The sequence below is a fragment of the Elephas maximus genome, chromosome 18 (assembly GCF_024166365.1).
Source record: "Elephas maximus indicus isolate mEleMax1 chromosome 18, mEleMax1 primary haplotype, whole genome shotgun sequence".
Lineage (NCBI taxonomy): Eukaryota > Metazoa > Chordata > Mammalia > Proboscidea > Elephantidae > Elephas > Elephas maximus.
In genome coordinates, this window is record NC_064836.1 from 28,952,991 (window position 1) to 28,979,512 (window position 26,522).

General features: G+C 39.0%; 1 protein-coding gene across 4 annotated transcripts in view; it reads left to right on the plus strand.

Annotated features, from left to right (window-relative positions):
• SYNJ1 (synaptojanin 1) overlaps positions 1-26,522 on the plus strand; it is an 87,875-nt gene that overhangs the window by 22,689 nt on the left and 38,664 nt on the right. For 3 of the 4 annotated variants that reach the window (XM_049857765.1, XM_049857763.1, XM_049857766.1), the window contains 10 exons: positions 1,723-1,809; positions 3,293-3,560; positions 6,680-6,905; positions 8,743-8,826; positions 11,801-11,862; positions 12,903-12,999; positions 14,284-14,453; positions 15,466-15,547; positions 18,608-18,760; positions 21,117-21,282. In XM_049857765.1, the coding sequence (XP_049713722.1) occupies positions 1,723-1,809; positions 3,293-3,560; positions 6,680-6,905; positions 8,743-8,826; positions 11,801-11,862; positions 12,903-12,999; positions 14,284-14,453; positions 15,466-15,547; positions 18,608-18,760; positions 21,117-21,282 (1,395 nt within the window). The remainder of the gene's footprint in view (positions 1-1,722; positions 1,810-3,292; positions 3,561-6,679; positions 6,906-8,742; positions 8,827-11,800; positions 11,863-12,902; positions 13,000-14,283; positions 14,454-15,465; positions 15,548-18,607; positions 18,761-21,116; positions 21,283-26,522) is intronic. The other variant, XM_049857764.1, reaches the window with a different exon arrangement.

Consider the following 26,522-nt stretch of genomic DNA (forward strand, 5'->3'; position numbering starts at 1 on the left):
TTAGGAGCCGAGCGCTTTAACCACTGTGCCACCAGGGCTTCCATAGAAAACACCAGCATTTCCATAATGTGCTGTAATTTATAATTCTGTATCGTAGTTGAATGGGGGAAAGGAAAAGGGGAGAGAGCAGAGGTAAGTAAGGAGTGAACCTGTTGGCCAGCCCAGTGGTGAGCAGGGGTGGGGGTGGGCTTGTGGGAAAAGGAAAGCAGTGGAGAGAGGAAGACACCTCAGGGAGAAAGGGAGGGCTGAATAAGAGGAGCCTCCCCTTCCGGACTGTAGATTCTAGAATGTTGCTATGTTTTATTGTCCTTGGAAATACTAACCGTGCTTGTATTTCTTTGGTTCTGTTCCAAATTTTGTAAACCCTGGTGGCATAATGGTTAAGTGCTATGGCTGCTAACCAAAGGGTCAGCAGTTCTAATCCGCCAGGCACTCCTTGGAAGTTCTACGGGGCAGTTCTGCTCTGTCCTATAGGGTCGCTATGAGTTGAAATCGACTTGACAGCCCTGGTTTTGGTTTTGGTTTGGGTGCCAAATTTTTAAGGAGTCTATTTGCTTTTTTTTTTTTTTATTATTTGCTAAGTACCAGGAAGATTTTTCCTAAAGTTTCAGGGATTTTTTTTTTTTTTTCAGTAGAACAATTTTAACAGTTTGCCATAAGGAAATTATTAATGAGATAACACCAACTTTATGAGGAAATAAATCAAGCCAAAGGCCAGTCCGAAGGTTTCCTTATTCCTGTGGTAAACTGTAAAGTTAACTGCCGTCATTAGCTTTCATGGTTTAAAGGTTTTATCTTGTGTGTCAAGCACTGTTCTAAGTGTCAGGGAGACAAGTGAGAATAAGGCAGTTCTTGCATTCCACAGTCCCTGGTTGGTGCAGACAGTTAATACTCTGGGCTGCTAACCAAAAGGTCAGTGGGTTAAGTCTACCCAGAGGCACCCTGGAAGAAAGGCCTGGTGATATGCCTCCAAAAAATCATTGAAAACTCTGTGGAGCACAGTTCCACTCTGACACCACGCATGGAGTCACCATGAGTTGGAATCCACTCAACGTTTTTTTTCCCCTCACCTTCAGGGAGCACACTGGCTGGTGTGAAAGATAAGTGATAAGTTTATATCAAATGTTTTGGCAGCATGAAGAGGGACCTCTGTGAAAGGGTATGCCTGGAGAAGTAAAGAAAGGCTTCCAGGAAAGTGACCTTGTGGCTGTGTTTTTATGAGGTCAATAGAATTTACCAAGAGGCAAAGGTGGGGCACAGGCCTTCCAGGTAGAAGGCACAGAAATGTTTAAAAAAAAAAAGAAAAAAAATGTGATTAGAGCAGTAAGATGCAAAGGGTGGGCAGGCAATGGGAGTAATGAAAAACGAAGTGGAAGGAGGCCCTCTTGAGAAGGTGGGTCTTGCCCTCCTGAGAAGGTGGGTCTTACCCTCCTAAGGGTAGGCACGTAGATCATTGGGACAGAGAGGAAAACCCCAAAACAGCCCCAAGTACGTGGGTGTGTTATTAAAAGTAGTGTTTCAGATCAGCAGGGAGAGGGTGCTGGGATAATTTAAGTCTTTGGGAAGAATAGTTAACTTACTAGTTTGAGAAAATATTTTATATAGTACATTTATGTTAAAATATCTGTTAGGTTTTAAAACTTCTGGTTGAAACTCTGGCTTTATTTCTAAATAGAGGCTGATGTTTTGGGTCACTTTCTTAACCTAAAACTTTTTTTGTAGCATCTGCAGAAAAAGAGGCGATCAAGGGTACATACTCCAAAGTAATGGATGCATACGGACTCTTAGGTGTTTTACGATTAAATCTTGGTAAGTTTGTTGTTCATTACTGTTCACGCAGTTTTTCATTTCTGTTTGTGTAGCTCTAAGGATTTGAGAGAGACTACCTATAAACCATTTTCAGACTCCATATTTGTACAAAAAATGTGGTAACATCTTTTAAACCCTAATTAAGCTAATCTATGCTCAAGCCCTTGTGATTTTAAGTTCAAGAGACACTGTCCTGTTTGAACACTTTAAGGGATTGGCGTTGGTTGTCAGAAAAGAAAGTTAGGGAGTTGCCCTTTTTCTTTGCTTCAGTGCATTTAGGAAAATGTGCCCTAGTGGGGACCAGGCTCATTTCCCTGGTTATAGCGGAAAGGAGGGCATGGGTTTTGGATTCAGAAGGCTTGGTTTGAACCTGCCTCTGCTCCTTTCTGTCACCACGGGCTGTAGAGTAACCTTTATGGTTATCATTCTGATTGTGTTTAACACTGTGGCTCAAAGTGTGGCCCAAGAACTGGTACCCTTCCTTGTGAACTGTTAGTTACTGTCTGTGATTAGATCACGGAAATCAACACCCAGCTTCAATCATCTAGAAAGTCTTACTATGAAAACAAAGGCAGCTAAACAGAAGGGTGAACGCAGTGACGCAAGCTGATTTTTCAATCTGGAGTCAGCACCTTTTCCCCCTGGGGACTGTAAGAGTTCACTGACCATATTTGGAGTAGGAGTGGTCTGTAAAATGGAGATTTGTCGTTTAGCATGAATCTATCGTAAAGCTGGTGCCGAAATGATTGTCTTGGGTAATCCTCACAATCCAGTGAGGTATTGGTTTTGATTCCTTTTTACCTTTTTATAAAAGAAGCTGTCTCAGACTGGTTAGGTTAACATACCTGAGTTGATCCAGACAATAAGTGGGAAGGCAGTATTCAGGGTCACCTCTGCCTACATCAGAGCCCATGCCCAGAGTACACCGCTGCTGAATCCCAGCTTCATACAAAGTTCATAGAATTTTGGCATGATTAGATGAAAAACCCCATGAAAGTTTTGTAAATGAAATCACTTTATAAGTATTAGCTGTACCAGGGACTTTTTGCCCATATATCATCAGCCCACATGTATATACCAATATTTTTCAGCTTGACTATTGACAAAGAACTTTCTCATTCGTTGTCTCATTTGAATTTCCCGTCACTCATAAAAGGAAGAGAGAGAAGATACCATGTAATTTTGGGGGGAGGGGTAAAGTTTTCTCAGCCTCAGATTAAGTGGAGGCACTGTTTGATAACGGCGAGTTTAGCCTGCTAATGTTTAAATGCTGTACTCTACTAAATGTATTTAAACAAGGGTTTTTTTCAATTCTTGAAAACATCTCATTGTGAGATTTAAACTTAAAGACATCCGCAGTAAATTTAAAATAATCACAATGTCAGATTTAAAAGACGAGGACAGGAGAAGAAAGTCAGAAGAAACTTTGGAAAGCTTGAAAAATATTAGGGCTTCTCATTCAATTAAATCTTTGTTTTTACAGGCGATACTATGTTACATTATCTGGTCCTAGTCACCGGATGTATGTCTGTTGGAAAAATTCAAGAGTCTGAAGTTTTCCGAGTTACTTCCACTGAGTTTATATCACTGCGAATTGATTCTTCAGATGAGGATCGTGTTTCCGAAGTACGGAAAGTTTTGAATTCAGGCAACTTTTACTTTGCATGGTCTGCGTCTGGAGTCAGTTTAGATCTGAGTCTCAATGCACATCGTAGCATGCAGGAACACACAACTGATAATAGATTTTTCTGGTGAGTTTCCTTTCTTTTTTCCGCCTGTACTCATGTGTTGTACCATAGCTTGGTCATTTTGAACACAACATTCGCTGTTCCCAGCGACAGCAAGGGGTGGACGTTGCAGGCGAGCACACGCCCCTTCCTGCTCCGGGATCCTCAGCAGAGACAGCCGGGTAGGCAGCCACTGCCGCTTTATTGGAATTGGCATGTGACCTAAAACCCGTGGCTCTTCCTGATCTAGACAGCCCTTTCATTCCAGAAATACATGTAAAATGCTTGTTTTAAATTTAGGAATGAATTTGGTTGTAGTAAAATTGTGGCATTTGTATTTATTCTTCTTAGTTTTGAGATCTCGTCTCAGGCAGCATTACAGTCTAGAAGCAGCATTCTCTTATTTATTTAATGTTAAGGCTGTAGGTAGATGATCTTGATTGAAGAGCAGCAAACTTTAAAGTAGTAGTATTCTGGGACCAAGTCCAGTACTATAGTAAAATAGAGCTCAAGTAGGTAACTGTGCGGTATTTCGTGTTGGTTCATAAATGTGCTCTGTTGTTTAAATATGTACAGTTGGTGTGGGGAACCCATGTGACTGTAATTAGTATTGCTTTGTGTAGCCAGACCAGATTTCTAGTATACTGGTTCTGTTACCTACAACTGATATCAGTGCTGACCTTTTCCTGTAATAAAACAAACAAGAAAAAAACCCAAGTCTGATGCTGTCGAGTCAATTCTGACTCATAGCGACCCTACAAGTCAGAGTAGAACTTACTGCCCCATAGGGTTTCCAAGGAGTAGCTGGTGGATTTGAACTGCCAACCTTTTGGTTAGCAGCCGAGCTTTTAGCCACTGTGCCACCAGGGTTGAACAAAGAGGAGGCTAAAGCACCCCAGGTGAACTTTGCTCATTTTGCTGTATTGCTAAGGATTGGCACTCCCACTATCATTGTACATAAACAAACGGAAGCTTTATTTACCATGCATCCCCTTGCAGCTTAGTAGTATTTTCTAGGATACAGCCGAGAACCTTTTGTAGCCTAAGAGTGGTAAATAAACTGTCACAAAACCCAGGTAACCTTACTCCATGGAAATTCAGAACGGCTGCCAGTTGAGAGCTGTGTACAAATTTAGGTAGAATTGAAACAGTGACACATTGACAGCAAAGAGAAATGCAAACAGCAGAGAGGAAAGCCCCGTGCACAAAAGGCACAGGATGTGAGACCTGTCTGAGGACAGGTGAGTCCCTGTGCCTGCACCATGAATGGTCTCTGCTGTGGTGGCTGGACATGCTGGGTCACAGTCAGTTTGAGCTCTCCCTCAGATCACCATAGGTAAGAATAAAACACGCATGCTTCAGTCATTTATTAATTTTTAAAATAACATTTCTCAGACTTAAGGTTACCCCGGTAGTAATCTCACCACTGGTTTATATTCCACTTTGCTTTCTGAAATGGATAAAGGAGGCTAAGGTGATAGCTGGTTTACAGGAAGTGCACCTGGCCACTACCTGTTTTATCTCTAAACTGTTGGCATTCAGTCGACCCCAACTCATGGCGATCACACCTGTGTCAGTAGAATTGTGCTCTGTAAGGTTTTCAGTGGCTCATTTTTCAGAAGAAATGCCCCAGGCCTTTCTTCCGAGGCTCCTCCAGGTAGACTTGAACCTCTAACCTTTTGGCTAACAGCCGAGCACTTTAACCATTTGTACCACCCGGGGACTCCATCTTATTTCTGTTGCAGCCTGTAACCTAAGGGGACGTTTTGTCTCTACTGCAGCCTGTAACCTGAGTGGGACCGCTGCTCGAAAAGTGTTGCTGTGTATAATTGATATTAGTGACCCTGAGTCTTCAAGAAAATGCTAATTAAAAATTTTTTTTTTTGTTTAAAACAGCAAGGTAGTGCAGAGCACTCTAAAAAAAGATTTCCACTTAAAATGGTAGACGAGTTTTAAAACTTAGAGAGCCAAACTTCATTGTTATGAAAAACCCGTTTTCCTAAGGCACTTTGCTATCTGAAAATGCCAGTTACCTTTCCTGCGCAGCAGTGCATTTTCTTTGGTGGTATATGGGTTAGGGGCGACCACAGAAACTTGCATGTGTGTTCTGTGGAGGACCAAGCTTCCAGTAGAGACCCCAGGGAGCAGTCAGCAAGTCTGAGAAGGTCAGCCTGGCAGGGCTTTGGCCTCCCACTCCTGCTGTAACATGATGACTCTGCTGCTCTCCTACTAGAGTTTTTGTTTGTTTGCTTTTTGCAACCATCACCACTATTTATTTTCAAAACTTTTTCATCATGCAGAACAGAAACTCTGTACCCATTAGGCAACAGCTTGCGTTCTCCTCTCCCCCAGCCTATGGTAACCTCTCACCTGCGTTGTCTCCGTGCATTTGTTGACTCTGCTTTTGTCTGTTTTCTAATCATCAGGCTTCTGCATGTTTGTTTGAATAAAACCTTTTTCATTGAAGATTTTTATTAACCAGGTCCCATCTGTTACCTAGAATGCTAAAAGGTATTTGGAGTGATGGGAAACTGTACCGCCATGCTAATAGGGTAGCCACTAGCCATATCTGGCTATTTAAATTTAAATTAATTAAAAGTAGAGCCCTATAAAAGTCAAGCCTTAAGAAGTTGTTGTAGTTGAGTTGATTGTCACTCATGGCGACCCCAAGTGTGCAGAGTAGAACTACTCCATGGGGTTTTCAAAACTGTGGCCTCTCAGAAACAGACTGCCAGGCCGGAGACACTTCTGAGGGAATTTGATTTGAAGCACCAAGCTTTTGGTTAGTAGTCAGGTGCTTGAGAGAGAGAGAGAGTGTGTGTGTGTGTGTGCATAAATGTACAGAATCCATTTGGAACAAGTTAGATTGCAAATACATTAAAAAAAAAAGACATTATATATAAAGACAGGGTGCAGAAACTAAAAACACAAAACGTGCTTCTCCTCCATGGATCATGGATCGTGTATCCCAGGATCTCATTGTAACCCTCCCTTCAGCTCCGTAGTGTAGTCAGTGTAGGTGATTCGATTTGTTCACTTCTAATTTAATGATGTCAGTTTAATGTTCCAGAAACACCGTTCTAAAATGTAGACTTTGTTGTTGAACACTCAGGAAGCTGAGGCAGCTCTCTCTGTTCCCCTAGGAACCAGTCTTTGCACTTGCACCTCAAGCACTACGGTGTGAATTGCGATGAGTGGCTGCTGCGCCTCATGTGCGGAGGGGTAGAGATCAGAACCATCTACGCCGCTCACAAACAGGCCAAGGCCTGCCTCATTTCAAGACTGAGCTGTGAACGCGCTGGGACCAGGTTTAACGTCCGGGGGACAAATGACGACGGCCATGTCGCTAATTTTGTAGAAACAGAACAGGTATCTTGTGTTCCGCCGTGCTTCATTTATGTATTATATGACAGGCACAGAAAATAAGAGAATGGCAGATTGTTATTTTTTTAAGAACTCATTTTGACATCTGTAATACCTTTTCATTATTGTTCTTGACTACTTATCGGCCTTAGGAAAGGTTTCCCTAGAAGACACTTGTTTAGGTACGCCTCTTGAGGTGAGTAACAAGATGCTCACTAACCAACACAGCACTGCCAATGCCTTAAGTGGTGCTGAGGTAAAAATCCTCAGTGAGAGAGCGGGACAACTTAAGGGAAGCTTTTTTTTTTTAGTGAAATTATATCAAAACTCAACTCTTAAAGAGGGATATTGTACCATCTAAGAATTAAAAAGTTAGGATACATTTTTTAATGACATTCTTTCTTAGAGCAGGTTTAGGTTTACAGAAAAATTGAACAGAAAGTACAGAGAGTTCTTATGTTCTCCTTTCCCCCTTGCACACAGTTCCTCTTTTATTTACATCTTGCATTTCTGTGGTACATTTGTTAGAACTGATGAACCAGTGTTGTACATTGTTATTCATTGAAGTCCATAGTTTACCTTAGGGTTCACACTGTGTGTGTTGTCCTATGGGTTTTGACAGATGTTTAACGCCATGTGTCCACCATGACAGTATCATACATAAAAATGCCCTGGGCTCCACCTCTTCATCCTTCCCTCACTCCCCTAGCCACCGTTGACCTTTTCACTGTCTCTAATTTTACCTTTTCCACAGTGTCCTGTAGTTGGACCTATACAGTATGTAGATTTTTCAGACTGACTTCTTTCACTTAACGATATATATTTAAGGTTACTTCATGTCTTTCCATGACTTGATAGTTCATTTCTTTTTATCCCTGAATAATACTCCATTATATGGATGTATCACAGTTTGTCTATCCATTCACCTATTGAAGGGTATCTTGGTTGCTTCTAATTTTTGGCAATCATGAATAAAGCTGCTGTAAACTTTTGTGTGCAGATTTTTATATGGACATAAGTTTTCATCTCGTTTGAGTAAACACCTAGGAGCACACTTGCTGGATTGTATGGTAAGCCTATGTTTAGTTTTGTAAGAAACTGCCAGGCTCTCTTCCAAAGGGGCTGCACCATTCTACATTCCCACCAGCAACGAGTGAGCGTTCGTGTTGCTCCACATCCTCACCAGCATTTGGTGATGTCAGTGTCTTGGGTTTTAGCTATTCTGATGGGTGTGTAGTGGTGTCTCATTGTTGTAATTTGCAATTCCTTAATGACATATGATGTTGAGCATTTTCTCATATGCTTATTTACCATCCATATGTCTGTATATTTGTCATCTCTGTGTATTTGGTGAGATTTCTGTTCAGAATTTTTACCCATTTTGGTTATTTTCTTGTTGTAAGCTAGGATATTTTTGGCTGTGAAACTACATAATTGTAAATTCAGGCTTATACTTTTATGCCTTTTGAGAGCCACCCCCTGCCTTCAGGCCAATTCAGGTCCCCCAGTTAAGTTAGTTTTTGAAAATATAAGAAGCTAAAGAAAAAAATTAAGTAAAATATAAACGTATGTCTATAAAATATGGAGGTTCAGAAAGAATTCCTTTTCAAGAGCTGCGATTCTTACACATATCCTTTTATAATTTTCTTGGTAAACATGTAGAAGAACTATCACTAACTGAACAAAAGTGAGTAAACTTGTTTAGTGGCTTATTTGGAATATTTTGATTAGGGAAGTTTGGTCATAAAATGTGACAAGTGTGCATCATACTTCAGTAAATTTGTTGTAATGCCAGGGTACCAACTTTTCCTGTGGAAATATTATTTACTGTTTTTCTCTGCAGGTTGTGTACTTGGATGACTCTGTTTCTTCCTTCATACAAATCCGGGGATCTGTTCCATTGTTTTGGGAACAACCAGGTTTGCAAGTATGTGTTTGACATTCATTTATTATTATTTTTTTTCTCTTGAAAATTCACCATATTCTCTAAGCTTTCAGGGTAGCTCATTAGTTCATAGCTCTATTATTCCAGCCAATCACACCAGCTAGACTTGGAACTGGGGGTCTGAATCCAGAGTTCTTGGAATTATCTTAGATGTTTTTCCTTTCTTGTCCTTGCAAATAGCCATAGAAATTCAGCTGCTGTATTTAATGTTAAAACTTTGGTATGCTTTTATAATGAGTTGATTTTCAAAGTGCTTTCATATTTATTATCTCATTATCTTAAACCAGAAATCAGCTGTCATTGAGTCAATTCTGACTCATGGCAACCCCATGCGTGTCAGAGAACTGTGCTCCATAGGGTTTTCAATGGCTGATTTTTCAAAAGTGGATCACTAGGCCTTTCTTCCCAGGTACTTCTGGGTGGAGCCCAGCACCTTAGCCAAGTGTGTTAACCAAACACATTAACTCCTTAGGCAGAAGTATGTAATAGTTAAAACAAAGACTCTGGAACCAGACCAACCAATTGGAATCCTTGCTCTACCATTGCTAGCTGTGTGACCTTGCAAGTGATTTAATCTCACTGTGCCTCAGTTTCCTTAACTGTACGGTGGTGATGATAAAAATAGTGTCTATTTCATATGGTTGTTGTAGGATTAAATGAAAAGCACTTGGAATAGTGTTGGCTGTCAGAATAAGAACTATGTATAAGTTTTTTTTTTTTTATAGGTCGATTGTCGTTCTTGTAATCAATATATCTTCTAGTGAAATTTTATTTAGTAATTTATAGTGACCTGTTCTCTGACCTGCTTTCTGATGTTTTTATCTATTTATTTTCCTTTGTCTAATCTTTAAAATATAAGATCATTTTTTTTTTTTTTAATGTAAGGTCATCATGTTGGATTGCTCATAACCGTGTAATTTTGCATAATATTTCTATTAAAAAATCTTTAGTTCCTAAAGTGTAAGTATGTTCATTTTAGGCTTCCAGGTATGTATAGCCTAGTGAATTTTGTGTCTCAGCCATTTTGAGAGAATGGACAGGAAAAAAATCTTGCCTCCTTTTAGTTCACAGCTGGGTCTGTCTTACACTCCAGCATGGTTATTGTGGAGAGAAATTGCAGACTGCTTGAGTGTATTCAGTAATATGGTTTATTCTAGACAGAGGAAAGATCAACAGGGATTAACAACTGTATTACTTTGCTAAGGTTCTTGAGGTCTTGGGTTAGACTTTTATGGGTTTTATCTTTGGTGTGTAGGATAAATTAAACAGATATTATCTCTCCCCAAATCTCTTTGGGGGAAGAATCCCTATCTAGCCCATCTCCTAACTGTCATGATCAGAGCACTGTGTTTGGAATATTTAAGAACATTTTTTAAGCCCTGCTTTTTTTTTTGATGCAAGGTGAATGCCTTTGTTTTAGTGTCAGGCTGGTGTAAGAGATTTTTTTTAATAACCTGTTTATGTGCTCTGTGTTATACTGGTTTCTGTGTGATTTCATTAAGATGTTCAGCCTTACAGTGTTTGTCTGATATGGTTGGGTCCTGAGGGATCCTCGTTGGGTGGGACTTTCTTCCCGCTTCTTTCTGTTGTGCCGTGGCCTGCCCGCACAGATAGTCTTGTCGGTTAATGTCATAGTTATGTACTGAAAACCGTGGATTTCTAAGTCATGCATTTCTTCATAGAAACAGTAATTTCTGAGATGTTGAGATAGTCCAGCAATTCTGCTAAGCTATCACTGGACTGGACTAATTGTCTTGAGCTGGGGAGAGGATTAAGTCAGGGGTTTTCTATTATTTAGCTTAATGTTTAAAGTCAACCTTGCATTGATTAGGAATGGATTAGTTTCATGAGTATCTTACGTTCCAAAACATTTTCCCTACTATCCTAAAAAAGAATGTAATAGAGGAATGAAATATATAACTGATAAAAAGACTGAAAATGGATCACTGATTTTTGAAAATAAAAATACCAAGTCCAAAGATTAATTTTCCCACAATAGCCCAAACAAGGACTTTTAGCCTTACGTGGTGGTAAACAGTTATCAGGTATGCTGTGTATCCTCAGGACTGGAATTTATTTTAGGGGATCCTTGAACTTGGTGTTTCCTGGTGAGATGCCCCAATTCAGAAGTCATGCGCAGAAAGCCCTTAGGCTTTCTCCTTGACTTGCTCCTTGTTATCCATGCCTAATTCCTGTGAGGTTTTTTTAATTAAAATTTCTCAAAGGAATCACCTGGCGTGGTTTTACAGTGCAAATCAGCTGAAACAGTCTCTGGAGTGGGGCCAGGAGTGTGCGTTTTAACCAAGATCCCTGCCGCTCGGTATCGAGAACTTCTGTTGAACAAGAGTCCAGTCTAGTTATCTTGCATCATGTCCAGCCCAGTCTGCCCCAGGGCCCAGTCATGAGCAAGCCGAGAGAGCATTTTTAATTTGTTTAAATTTCATTTGGTAAAGGAGAATATTCAGCATAGAAGAGGAAAAAACACATAGACATTGCAGCTGTAGACAGCTTGGAAGAGTAGGGTGAGAATTTAGGTCTCCAGAACCTTTTTGGAGTTAGTTATATTGATCAAAGAGGGCAAATTATTTGACCTCTCAGTATTGCAGCTTTTAATTGCCCAAATGGTGCTAATATCTGTTAACTTACATAGGGCATGTAGTTGGAGTTTAAAACAAGGCAATTATGTGAAGTGTTCTTAAAAATATGTTTCATAAGTAAAAATTCCTGTTAATTTGTAAGTGTTTTCATCCTGGTGTAACTTCTAGTTCTTTTTTATACTTCAAAAATATAAAGGAGGGGAAACCCCCAGAACTTTTTTAAAAGAATGTCATGAATGAAAATCATTTACTTAATTTACTGTGTGCTGAGCAAATGAATTGTTATATACTGTAAAATATGATGTCTCTTCTCTACATGTTTGTTTTTCATATGATTAAATGTATCATTCTTGTCCAAGGTGGGATCCCATCGTGTCCGTATGTCAAGGGGATTTGAAGCCAATGCACCTGCTTTTGACAGGTAAGACTGGTTATTCTATACAGTGTAGTGTTGATACTGTTAAGCAGTGAGACCAGTTATATTTACTGATTCATTTCAACTTTTCTGGCTATAAGTAAAATTCCTTCTGACTAATTTAAAAGGAAGGCAGTGACACCTAGTATCGTAACTTCTAGAAACGGTAGCACTGGATGTGTTGGTCTTGATCTCTTGGTCTTAAAACTGTCTCTCTGGGTGTGCTGACCAGTATGATAGCCAGTAGCCATGTGTAGCTATGGCGTACTGGGAATGTGGCTAGTCCAAATTGAGATTTGCTCTAAGTGTAAAATACACACCAGGGTTTCGAAGACTTAGTGCCAAAAAAGAGAATGTAAAATATCTCATTTGTGTTTGTTTTATATTGATTACATGTTGAGATGATATTTTAGAAGTATTGGGGCTAAATAGAAAGTATTGAAATTAATTCTTTTCTGTTTCTTCTAAATTTTTAAAATACGCCTTGTAGAAAATTTAAAATTACATGTGAGGCTCGCCTTATGTTTCCCTTGGACAGCATTGTCCTACAGCCTCTGGACTGGTTGGAGGCTGGAGAGGAAAAAGACCATACTCTAGGCCTCACTTTCTTAGGGCTAGAGCTTATGAAGGAGGCCCCTCTGAATACCCAGAGTATGTGATGTGCTCATGTAGGGTGTGCAGCCCTGGGCCCTCTGCCCTGGCTGCCTTCCCAGCCAAGCTTGTGTTCTCTCTGCTAGTCCAGTGCTCACCTCATAGACTGGGGAGGGAGCTGGCTGACGCATTCATCTTGGGGGTAGGTAGGAGCTGATTGGCATCTCTGCCTTAGTGGAAAGAAAGAGGTCGCAGCATCAGTATGTCAGAAGAAATAGCATTAACTGAGAGTTTCTGTGATTCAGAGTTTTGAGACCAGGTAGAATGAACTTGTACCCCATTTTGCCAGTTCTGTGAGTTTAAAATACCACTGTGTAGGTTCTTGATTTTTGGGGGAGGAGGAAACTTTAAGCTTATCATTTGATACATATTTATTTTCTTTATTTCTTTAACAGGCATTTTAGAACACTTAAGAGTTTATATGGTAAACAAATAATAGTAAATTTGCTTGGGTCTAAGGAAGGTGAACACATGCTGAGCAAGGCTTTCCAGGCAAGTATGATCATTTTTTTCTTCTGTCGTGACCCTTAGGCAGTAGAATGATATTTAAAAAAATAGTACAATCATCAGGTTCACCCAGGAAGTAAATTACTTCCTAGAAAAAGGTTGGGTACTTGTCAAAGCCTTCTGTAGCTCTTTGGGGCTGTTATAAAATAGTTTAGGCTAGTGCTGCTGAAAATGGGGTGGTGGAAGGCTCAGGGCAGTCAGCACTGTTTCCTCATCTGTTTGTGCCGTGGGCAGCAGAAGAAAACCCCTTCCCCCAGGGTGCCCATCTGCCACCAGCAGAGAAGTGTCAGGCAGTTCCTTTCTCCATCTGTTCATGGCTTTGCTTGCTTCTGGGAGCCATAGTCATTGCTTTCATCATATGAGATGTGATGATGCATTTGTATACATGGAAGACCATACCTTCTCTCTTACAAATAAATACCTAGGAACTGGTAAGAGGGTTTCAAGTGAAAAAACTCATAAATAACAACAACAAAAATATCTGACTTCTAAGGAGAAAACATTCTCAATATATGCTCATCAAATCAGTCATGAACTTATATAACTTATGATGTTAGATGGGAAACTCTGCAGGCATAGTGGTTAAGAGCTATAGCTGCTAACCAAGATGTCGGCAGTTCAAATCCACCAGGTGCTCCTTAGAAACTCTATGGGGCAGTTCTACTCTATCCTGTAGGGTCGCTATGAGTCAGAATCGACTCGACGGCAACGGGTATAATGTTACATAAAACTGTAAACTGAAACAAAATTGTTAGAAAACATTTTCTAAAGGTTTATGTAATTAATGGAGTTCAGAAGTAACCTAGTGGTTTTGCTATTTTATTTTAAACTTGTGAAATAAACGTTATTAGTAAACAAATTATACTTTTATGTAAAACTTTTAAAAAATCTGTATGTATCGAATGAAGGTATAAAAAAATGACTCAGTCTGTGACTGTAAGTTTGCATTGTAAAAAAGGTAATGCTGGTGGTTGAAAATAATTTTTCATTTTCTAAACCTGATGAGAATATTACTTAAGTTCTCTGATATTAACTATGTCACCTAACCTTTCAGGGATAGTATGTGAGGTTTTAGGGAAGAGGTGCTATTGAGTATCAGCAAGTGATTTTCCACTGGACTGCAGTGTCAATGAAAGTTTTGTGATGGGTTAGTAAGAGCTCAAGAGACCCTGCTGAGGTTTTAGTTTAAAAGGTAAGGTTCTGTTTATAGCATATGTTGTTAAATCATATTTAGCTAACATTTAGATGAATATTTGCGTTTACTTTCAGAGTCATTTAAAAGCTTCTGAACATGCCACCGATATCCAGATGGTGAATTTTGACTATCATCAAATGGTTAAAGGAGGAAAGGCAGAAAAATTACATAGTGTCCTTAAACCTCAAGTCCAAAAGTTTCTAGATTATGGATTTTTTTATTTCAATGGAAGTGAAGTTCAAAGGTTTGTTCTATTTCTCTGTTCTTTAAATTGGAGCTTTGTTGTAATTTTAAAATTGTTGCTGACCTTAAAGTCTTAAATATCTTTTTCTTAAAGCATGGCTTATGATAAATAAGATATCTTCCTTTATTATACTGTAGACTTTTGCTCTTTCTTGAGACTTCAACAAAGAATAGTAGCAGCTTGTGTTATCGAGCACATTCTGTATGCCAGGCAGTATACTTCGTGCTTTACATGTATCAAAAACAATTGTAGAGGTAGGTTCTGTTATTACCCCATTTTACGTTTGGGGAAATTGAGACATAGGCTGTTTTCTTCCCCAAGTCACATGACCAGGAGGTGTTAGAGCCAGGACCCATCTGCCTCCAAGCTTCACACTAAAAATCTATGCATCTAGGCCACTTCACTCTCAAAACTAATGTTTTAATATTTCTTAACCTCAGTAAGGATTTTAGCTGCAAGCAGGAGTAAAAGACATTGCTGTATGTTTACATCAGTATAATTTAAATGTTCGGTTTTGACATATGAAATAGAGAAAAAAGGGTTGAAAAATTTACCCTAAGTTCAGTGTACAGCTTGAGGTAAACTTCAGTGAACAGAGCTCAAGTTTCTAATTTTTTAGAGATCTGTTAGCGATGACAGTTCCTAGGCTTTTTAATTCATTTCATAAGTATTTTATTACCTTTTATAAGCAGAGAACACTGGAGTTACAAACCTGGATGTACATTTAGCTCCTGACTCCAGGCCTAATTAAAAATAAGGGGGTCTGGATGGATAGTAGCTACATGACAAATGACAGAGGGCAGATGTTAATGGGGCAGACTCCGGAGAGGGGGTGTGTGAAGGCTCGTTATAATATCCTTTCAGGTTTTTTAGATGTGTGAAATTTGTAGTAATAAAAAGTGGAGGAGACAGTGGGTGCCACGTTTTTAATCACTTTCATTTTTCTTAGTGTGTTTTAGTTTTGTTATTTGTGTTCCAAATTAGCTGTTTAAGCTTGTTGCATTCATTGCAGATGCCAGAGTGGTACAGTTCGCACGAACTGCCTGGACTGTCTGGATAGAACCAACAGTGTGCAGGCATTCCTTGGCCTAGAGGTAAAAAATAAAGCACAGTGAGTGTATGTGGCTTGTGTCACATGCCTCTTTCAGTGCTTTTTAAAGAATGGTGGAAGCATACACAAAAAAACATGGCCCGTCTCTGCGATGTCTAGATGTACAGCACAGTGACATCGTCCAGTTCCTTTGCAGCACAGTACTTCTGTCTCTCACTTGTTACGTTTTGCAAAATGGCAGTAAAGTTATGCTTTCTTTTTGCCTCTTCTAGTTTCCCCCGCCCTCAGTCCCTTTTGATCTAAATGTTTCGTTTACCTGTTCTTCAGGCGGCTGTTTAAGTATGTCCTTCTGTTACCCCTTAAATTCTTCCTCCCTTTTACATACTGCTGTCTGTGCTGTCCAATAATTGCTGTGTTTTGGGCGGAAGGGCCTGTCTTTTGAAAAAAGAGTGTTTTTGGTCTCATTCTCTGTATTGTCTTTTAAAAGTCTATCTTAGGAATTGGGGAGGGTCTGTTTTCATGTACAATCCTGCAGGATTACATTTTGACAGTCTGTAACTCAGTCTGGTTTGTATGGCATTTTCAAATCAGTAGCTACAAAAATCAGGATCGAACGAAAATGCCTTTGTTAGTGAGAATGAAAGTGACTGAGATTAACTTCTCTAAGATCTTTATTTAAAAGTTTTTTTCTTTGCTACATATCTATCAGATTTAGCCTAATATTCCAACTCATAGCGACCCAATAGGACAGACTAGAACTGCCGCATAGGGTTTCCGAGGAGTAGCTGGTGGATTGGAACAGCCGAGCTCTCAAACACTGTGCCGCCAGGGCACTGATATAGTTGTAGTCTCAACTTTATTGGACAAACTGTGTAGCAGTGCTGAGCTTGCTAAATATTTCCTGTTATGCAACAGTTGTGGTCATAGGCTGCGGTGGAGCTTCTTTTAGTTCCTTAGGAACAGAATGTAATTCTCAAATACCATGAAAAACAGGAACGTGAAATGGCATGTTTGTACCACCTCTAGTTAATGTCTTACAGTCGGCCAGAATGTCAGTAACTAGTGACCCTGGAGCTGAGCTTCTTTCTTTCTCAAAAATGAAATCACAGTGTGGAAGGATCTCTGCTACAGAAATGTGTTTTTCATGTAACTAAATAAATTTTAGTTTGTTCTGACTTTTTTGAAATCCATCTTTGAGGTTTATCATTGCAATTTATTTAGAAAATATGACAGGGACAAGAAAAGTGAAAAAAGCAGGCATGTTGGTTGTTTACATGGAGATCATCATAAGACTGGGGTTTGTTTCCAGTTTTGTTTTTAAGTGATTGAGTTATTTTGCATGGATTTTGAGGCAGTACTTATTCAAATAGTTGGAAATCTTCATTAAAAGTACAACAGGTATTAGTTTTCAGACTCTGACTTAGCTGTCTGTCCGTTGTTGGTAGTTAGGCATAAGAATACTCCCGTATACAGAAATTAGTTGACTAGTTATAAAATTTACTGCTAACGTAGGCAAAACCAAGCTAACAGTGAAGTAAGATAAGCTTTGTCCAATTCCTTGAAGTTTTTTGAGAGAGAGAAAGACATATAAATGGTAAAGGATGTCCCGAGGGCTCATTTTGTTTTATTAGATAGCTCTAGTGCCAATCCCTAGGTGATAAAATGAACATAGTTTAGGGTTTTTTATGTTATTTTAGTTTCTGGTCTCCATATCATTATGGGAAGGAGCCCTGGTGGTACAGTGGTTAAGTGCTCAGCTACTAAGCAAAAGGTTGGTGGTTCAAACCCACCAGCTGCTTCTTGGAAGAAAGATGTGTCAGTCTGTTTCTGTAAAGACTATAGCCTTGGAAACCCTAAGGGGCAGTTCTGCTCTGTCCTATAGGGTCATTACGAGTTGGAATCGACTCAACAGCAGTGATTTTTTTTTTTTTTGGATGTGACTGTGGTTAATGTTGGTATTTATCGATAAGCTAAAAGAAAAAAAATGGGAAACAGATCAGTAAAAATGCAAAAAAAAAAAAGCCCATCACCATGAAGTCGAATCCGACTCATAGTGACCCTATAGGACAGAGTAGAACCGCCCCACAGAAGGACCAAGGAGCGCCTGGTGGGTTTGAACTAATGACCTTTTGGTTAGCAGCCTTAGCTCTTAACCACTGAGCCACCAGGGTTTCCAGTAAAAATGTAAGGCATAGAATATGACTGGACTCTAAATAAAAGAAGAAAATGAATGAGGATTGTGCATTGTCTTGACTCTGCCAGATTTCAAGGCTACAATACATTTGGAATAAAGACCAATTACTCTTCTTGCTTGTTTAGACACCCGTTATCTGTGATAAAGGGATGTTGGTGTCCCATAGTTTCCTGAATTCCTTGTGTGCCGTGTTCCCCTGGCTCTTCCTGTGCACATTACCAGCGTAGACTTGATGCATAAAAAGCTGACACAGCTTCATTCGAGATGGAACGTGTTTTCGTGACAGTTAAGGAGCAGCTCTCCTCTTTTCATAATCCCCTGACTTAATTACCCAAGTTTATGGAACCAAACTCAAAATTAAAGAAACTTAGATATTCACATGTATAATTAGATAAATTAGGTAAGTATTTTTCTCTGCTCTCATACGTGCTGTTGAATAGTTAGTTCTTTTAGGTGAGCAAAATACCCATTGCCATCGAGTCAATTCCAACTCATAGCGACCTTCTAGGACAGTGTAGAAATGCCCCATAGGGTTTCCAAGGAGTGGCTGGTGGATTCAAACTGCCCACCTTTTGGTTAGCAGCCAATGTCTTAACCACTGTGTTACCAGGGCTCCTGAATTAACATATACAGGTATATTTTTACAAGATTAATTTCATCATTTAACCTGAAAGAAGTTCTTATTAATACAAGGGAGTATTAAGTTACTTGTAAATTTAATTGATGTGATAGTTACTTTAACACCTGAAATGGTGGGGAAATAAAGTTAACACAGTAAACGGTTATGTTTTCAGAGTCTAGTCCCACATAGTCCTATAAATAGAAATTTTTGATTTGATTCTGGTAGTTCCTAAAAGTCATATCACAATTAGTGTGTTAACATGAAAGTTTCCGTTTTTGCTGTTTCAGATGCTAGCTAAGCAGTTGGAAGCTTTTGGGTTAGCTGAAAAGCCTCAGTTGGTGACCCGCTTTCAAGAAGTCTTCCGGTCAATGTGGTCTGTGAATGGTGATTCCATCAGTAAGATATACGCAGGAACTGGAGCGCTTGAAGGGAAGGCCAAGGTAGACCTAGGAATGTCGTAACATCACAAAGGACCCTCCTTTTCTCTTAATAAAGCTTTTAAATGTATTCTTTTTTTTTTTTTAATAATTTTTTTAAAGAGCTTGTTTTAGAATTGTCTTACCATCCTTTTATATCCTCTCTAACACTTCCTTCTGTGGTGGATACTGATGACTAAATGGAAAATAGCTGTTTCCCTGGGTTTAGAGGGTGTGTATATCTGACGTGTTTAGTTACGTGGTGATCACTAGGCCAATATATGTATGGCTTACTTTTTTTTTTCATTCTTTTCCTTTGCATATCTGTTTTACTTTTTATATTGCTTATTTTGCTTATAAATATGATTTTTTTTGAACTGTAGTTTTACTGGGGTGTAGTTTTTAAGTTTTCTTCTTTTAGTTATGTCATCTTGAAAAAGAGGCATAGAAACGTGGAGAGAAGTGGGGGGTATGGACTAATTATAATGCTGTGCATCGTTATTACTTTTTAGTTGTTATTATTACCTACAGGCTGCTTTCCCCTCTAGTACTTGGCCTGTATTGAGGGATTTTGGAAGCATGCCAGAGATATTTTTTATTATTTTATGTTCTCAAATATTGTTAAAGTTTTAAAGGACTTTGATCTCAGTTGATAACATTCTAAAGCTATATAACCCCTCAAAGTACCTCAGGAATAGAAATGAGAACACTTGTCACCTTTATAGTTCTCATCCACCCTTTTTGCTATAGCAACTGGAATTCTTAAAAGAACATTCGTCATCTGCACGTCTTCTTTTAATTTGCAAATCGACCTCTTTTCTATGTGTCTGATAAAACTTCTCGTACCAAGACTGAGAGATGAGGCCTTACCTGCGAAGTTCCTCTTGTCCAACTCAAGAAATAATTTGAATTGTCATTTGTAAATACTTACTTGTGAATTAGTCCCTATTTTTGAAAACCTGTTTATTCCTTTTAAATAGAGAACATGGTTCTTGCTGTTCCCTTGCCCATTCTCTATGACTGTTGCTTCAAAATATTCTTTCGTGTTCTTCCACCTTCCTGTTTCTGCATTGACTAGGATAGTATATGTACAGAGGTTACATATATTATCAGTAATGTATAGGTATGAAATATTTGTACGTTGAATATACTAGTCTGAATTACTAAGTCTAACATCTGAACTACTTTTTCTTTTCCTTTCTCTGGGTTCCCTTTGATTAATTGCCTGAAATGTGAATGGTGAGTTCTTTTCAGATAGTCACTTGTGTATGTTATCATATGGAAAGAAATAACATTTCACTGCCAAACTTGAATAGTTGATTAAATATGCAGTCTTCATTTAATGGCTCTAAAATAATTTGGCCCTTTTTTAAAAAAACCAAACCAAAAGCCAGACCACAGCCATTGAGTCAATTCCGACTCATAGTGACCCTGTATCGTACGGAGTGGAACTGCCCCATGGGGTTTCCAAGGCCGTGAATCTTTATGGAAGCAGACTGCCACATCTTTCTTCCACTGACCTTTTTGGTTAGCAGATAGATGCTTAACCACTGCGCCACCAGGGCTCCTTTTTATTCTAAAAAGAAGCCTCTAGTTACTGTTATTTCTTTAAGGAATAAAAATTGCATGTTGCAAATTAATTTTCTAGAAGGCATTTTTTTTTTTTTTTAAAGCATCAAAATCTGTAAGATCAAGGTAAATCTTCCTTATGGTAACTAACATGCCCAAGTAAAGTATGTATTCATTAGGATTTAAAATACAGTCTGTTATTGTAAGAATTGGCATAAGCTTATTACTTTAATGATTTGTATTTACATAAGCACTAAAATTGCCTGAAATATACAAACGGTAGTTTACATATAATATTTATTTAGGAGCTACAGTTAGAAATTTCTTTTTACATTAGACCTTTGTTATTACATTCAGTTTTAGTTTTAGCTACCATAGGTTATTTGGTATCAATTAAAATGATAGTTTCCTGTTATTAAAGTAATGTGAAGTCTTCCTAGTAGATATAAGTTCATTGTGCCCTCCTTTATCTCTCCTTCCCCTCCCCTCCGACCCTATCCTTAAGTCTAAATGTTAAGATTTGTTTGTTTTTAACTTAGTCCACTTTAGTTTATTTCCTTTATACTAAGTGAATTTACACATTTATGGCTGTAGATGCCTTTACTGGCAGTAGCAGTGGCACTGAGCTGATATTTTATCTCTGTGCAGAGGAAAGAAATAGTCACATCTTGAGGCATACTCAAAATAGGAATGATTGAGTCCTTTTTATTACAATAAAACCTTAAAAAACTGATTTAAAGTTTCAAAATCCCTGTTGCATAAAGCCAACAATATTGAGAATGACAGCCCTTGTTCCCATCTCCCCCAACAGGGTGGGAAGTTAAAAGATGGAGCTCGCTCTGTTACCAGAACAATTCAGAACAACTTCTTTGACAGCTCCAAGCAAGAGGCCATTGACATTTTGCTGCTGGGAAACACTCTGAACAGTGATCTAGCTGACAAAGCTCGAGCGCTCCTAACTACTGGAAGTCTGCGAGGTATGCGTACTTCATGTTGTACTTAATTTGTATTATTTATATTCCTTATAAAAGTTCATGGAAACCCTGGTGGCATAGTGGTTAAGTGCTACAGCTGCTAACCAGAGGGTCAGCCGTTCGAATCCACCAGGCGCTCCTTGGAAACTCTATGGGGCAGTTCTACTCTGTCCTATACGGTCGCTATGAGTTGGAATCGACTTCGATGGCACTGGGTTTGGTTTTTGGTTTTATAAAAGTTCATGAGGTAAATGTAAACTTATTTACATGAATAATTGTTAGATTTATAAAAGTTGATTAAAATAGTTTTTGAAATGAATTTCTATAGAGGTAGTGTTTTTTTTTTAATTGCATCCTCTAAAGGAAGTTTGTCTCTTTTAAAATGTTTATGCTATCAGTGGTATTATTAAGCTGTAAACAGTGTGTTGTCTTGAACAGATGATGGTTGAGAGGGGTAATGGTTTAAGTAAACCTAAAGAGTGTTCAGTGATCTTAGAAAATAAAGGCTTTATTGAAAAACCCAATACCTATATTGGTGGTTTTTTTAATTGCCACCCAAAAGTTACTGTAACCTGGTTTTACCTTTTAAATTGTGATTGTTCGAAAAACCATTAAATCATATTAATTAGTAATTTAAAATATTGCTTATTAATGGCCACTAACTACTATTGCCAATTTTACTATGTGACATAAATATATAGCTTTCCAGATAGCTTTTTATCCTTCACCATGCATTTTTTATTAAAAGTAGAATAATTTGAGCTTCTCTTGTCAGCGAGTGCATGTAAATAATATCATGGGAAAACTCAGTGTAGAACTCGATAAATTAGACTTCCTTAATCCCACTCCCTTTTTTTTTTTTTTTATTTTAACCTTTTAGCCTTTGGACGTTTTTTAAAATTCTGTTCAGAAGGTCCAAAAGTAAACTTTTCAATTTTCCCTTTTCGAGTAGGAGAAAATTATCTTTAAATCAATTAATGACTCCGGGTAGTAGCTTCATCAAATGGTTGTCATGGATTCTTTCAGAATTCCTCATGGTATTCTGAAGGTAGTTAATTACAGCCAGCTCCCCAGGGATATGTAGGTAGGCTGAGGAGACTAAGACCTACTGAAACTCTTTAAAAAAAAAAAAAAAAAAAATCTGATCTTAGCTATTGCTTTTAACTTCAGGCTTTTTTTCCTGCCTTCTAACAGTAGAGTTGACTAACTTGCTTTATCACCTGTGTCTACCTTGATGTAGAGGCATTAAACCCATTGCCATTGAGTCGATTCTGACTCATAGCGACCCTATAGGACAGAGTAGAACCGCCCCCATAGGGTTTCCAAGGCTGTAATCTTTATGGAAGCAGATGCCACAGCAGCCTCCCACAGAGCAGAGCAGCTGGTGGTCCCAACCGTTGACCTTTCAGTTAGCAGCCGAGTGCTTAACCACTGTACCACTGCTTCTTGAGGCCCTAATAAGCAACAACTGAAAGTGAGCAGTTGAAGGAAAGTAAGACACCTGAGTAACCCCCAAACTTGGTAATTTGTTACTCTAGATCTTTTTATTGTATGTAAAATATGCCTTAAAAAAATATATAGTCAGCTCTGCTGTAACACTTGTTCTGAAAATGGGAGTTTGTTCCAACATGATTTCGGAAACAATTTGAGCATATTGCAGATTTTGCATTAGCTTATGTGTGATTTCACTGGCCAAAAAACCCTAGGTAAACACAGAAAACTGCACCCAGCAGAACTGAGTTGGGTAGAAATACACAAAATACACAGGCGCACGTGCACACTTCAAACATCTACCAGCTGCCAGTGTTCCTCACATGTGTTATCAGCCGTACCCTCCACATCTGTTGTTACAACGTTCTGTCCAATCTCGGTGAGCCCTTCTTTCGTCACACACGAGCTCTAATACATACCTTTTAGGGTATTTTCTGGGACTCGCCAACTGACAGGTACAGTCAGTTCTGCTATAACATAATGTGTGTGCTCCAGAAAAATCACCGCACTGCGCACAACTGTGCGAAGTCCTACAGCCACAGGGTTTATGGGAAAAACTGGGCTGGGAACAACACTCAAAAAATGTTACGGTGACACACCATAAGAGGTCCTAAAAGCTGTATCTTCCATGTCCTCCAGCCTCTTAGATTTTTCATATTCACATTCTCTCTCACTCATACATATATGTGCATGCGTGAGTGCGCACACGTGTCAGCATAAGTACACACACACAGATACACACATACACACGCACGCACGCACACGAGCACCCTAAAGAGCAAGCCTAGAAGTCACTGACCATCTGATTGTGAGACTGGGGTGGACTCCTCAGAATGGGTAGACATAACTGGACCACTTCAGGGTTTTTTCCTCTGTTCAGGGGATTTCCATCAGTTATTATCGTTGTTTTTAATGTTTGTATTTTGTAGCCATCAGAGAAAATAAAGTCATCAAATTGACTTAAAATAAGCGAGGCCGTCTTAGAATGTCTTGTGATAACACGCAGATTCTGACTGTAACCATTGTTTTACTAATGCCTCTTTGTTTTCTTCTTGATGCATCCATAGTTTCTGAACAGACGTTACAGTCAGGTACAGTATCAAAAATCAACCTACAAATAAAAGCAAATTTTCTAGAATTGGTACTGTAAACAAATGAAGCCCTTGTAAGTGGAAACTTGTATTTTGCACTCAGGTTCTACAGGATAAATTGATACCTTGTTTCAATCTGAGAAAACAATTTGAACACTTGTTTAGGAGGAAATATGCAATGTTTTCTGTCTTTCTGTAGCAAATGCTCAATTCCAATTAAAAATAACTCACCTAGTTTTAATTTCATTTTTACAGTTTATTGAACAAACATTAGTGTTATACTTTTAATAGGCTAATGGACAAAACACAGATGCGACTATTTTGGATTAATTTCCAGGTGCTATCTATAATATCTGTGACTGCTCGACAGTGTTCTTCACACAGAATAGTCGAGAAGACACTGCTTCTTTTTATCACATTGTAGATGAAATATTTTCTGTAAATATAGTCCTGCACTAAAATGTGATCTGAAATCTTAATTTAAAAGCACCAAGATTGCTAATAAACTTAGAAGAATTAAGGTTAAGACCTGAATGTGGTTGTTTTTCAAGTCTGCTTATTTGTGGGAATCTCATGCCTCATTCTCTGGACAAGGCTTAAGGTCTTGTCTTTAAATAAATATGAATTTGTGGCAAAAGGAACAAAAACTAAAACTCTTGCCAGAACTTCAGCTGAAAATGCCATGTTTTCTAACCCTCAAGTTTGGTAGCACTTAAGATCTGTTTTGCTTAGTTATTGTCCTGAGTGTTTTGAGAAACTACTGGTCATTTTTTTGAGAAGGGCGGAGGAAGGGAGTGTTGTCATTACCTTGAGCTAAGTGCTGAAATCCATTTTCTGGAGTGACGTGGTGCTGAGGGACAGACATCTGTGGTTTGAGTGTAGACTCATTATGCCTTCCGTCACATTCAAGTGCCAATCAGTTAAAAGGATGCTAGAAATTACATTGAATCTTTTTATTCTATTTAAAAACTGACTTCTCTCGGTTCACACAATATGCCAGTGTATTTTTTTCACACAACTGGTTGTCTGGCTGGGTTTTTTAAGTTGTTTTGATCGTTAGAGAACTTGAGTTTTGATATAGAAAGGATTGCAGAAGCTTATTTTCACAACAGTAACAGTGGGAGTGACTTAACTATAAAGATGATTCTTTATCTGGGTGCAGTCAGCTTTCCATTCACCACACTAACAGGCCAGAGCAAATAATTTGCTTCCATTAACTCCTGACACCTCTGTACAAGTAATCAAATAGAATAGCCAGAGGGTTAGAAACCTGCATGCCTGCCCCTGGGGACAGCGGGCATATGCTTGTCATCTAAGTCAGTGATCCTTTCAGGGGGCCCACAGGTCAACACTGTGTTCACAAGGGTACTAGGATGCTGTCTGCCTTTGTTAGTCTCATTCTCTCACAAGCTTGCGGTGGAGTTTTCCAGAGGCTGTGTGACGCGTGATAACACGGCAGATTGACTACAGACGCAGATATGAGGATTCACGTTCTTCTGTTGACCAGACATTGAAGAGGTTTCTGAGAAATGTAAAATAACGCCACTTCTCTCAGAAGAGTTTTCTCATATGTTAGAAACTATAACCTGTTGCCGTTGAAGCGATTCCAACTCATAGCGACCCTATAGGACAGAGCAGAACTGCCCCATAGAGTTTCCAGAAAGTGCCTGGTAGATTCAAACTGCTGACCTTTTGGTTAGCAGCCATAGCACTTAATCACTATGCCACCAGGGTTTCCTTGGAAACTATAGTTTTTTCTTTTTTAAATGAACATGTATTTATTTATATGAGTAAGTAATGGGTTTATCATTGTTATTTTTAAATGAATTAACCATTTCTGAATGTCCCCAGAGTCACCAGTGGTGGACTAGAGCTGCCTGGCTTTTGGTAGCTGATCATGAGCATATTCTTCCACCCTCAGTGACGTCACACCGGTAGCTTGAAGTTGACCGTGGTGGTAGCATTTATACCATGGAAATAGGTCAGTGCTACAAACAACTTTTTTCCCCTCTGGAGAGCCAGCTGCGAAACATTGACCAGCACAGTCTGGATATAATCCACACGGGCAAAAGCTTTTGGCAGTCTTCAGCAATGCTGAAGAGCAGGAAGGGGTCTTGAAACCAAAAAGTTTGAGAACTGCTGTTCTAGATCATCCCTGTCCAGCGTTCCAGCACTTACTGTTTCGACTTTCTTCCAGTCTCATATTACTTAGTTGTCCAGCCAAAATTATTTCAGGATAAGAAAAAAGACAACAGTATTTAGTCTGGGCTCTGGCACTAATTAGTTACGCAATTGTGACCAAATCATTTAACCTCTTTGGACTTCAATATTCTTATTTGTAAAATGGGAATGGGAATGATCTGTCTTACCTACTTCACAGGTTTCTTGTGAGGGCCAAGTGAAAGTGCAGGGGACTGGCTAAGATGAGAATATCAGTTCCAAAAGCAGGGAAAGCTGTTATCCAGACTCATGTGCCAGCTGTCGAATTCCAGTAATAAAGTAGTGCTTGTGAGAGAATGAGAGTGAAGTAGGCGAAAAAAGAAACAAAACCACACCCGTTGTCATTGAGTCAGTTCTGATGCAGGGTGCCCGTGTGTGCAGAGTAGAACTGCACCCCGTGTGTGCAGAGTAGAACTGCCGCATGGGGTTTTCAAGGCTGTG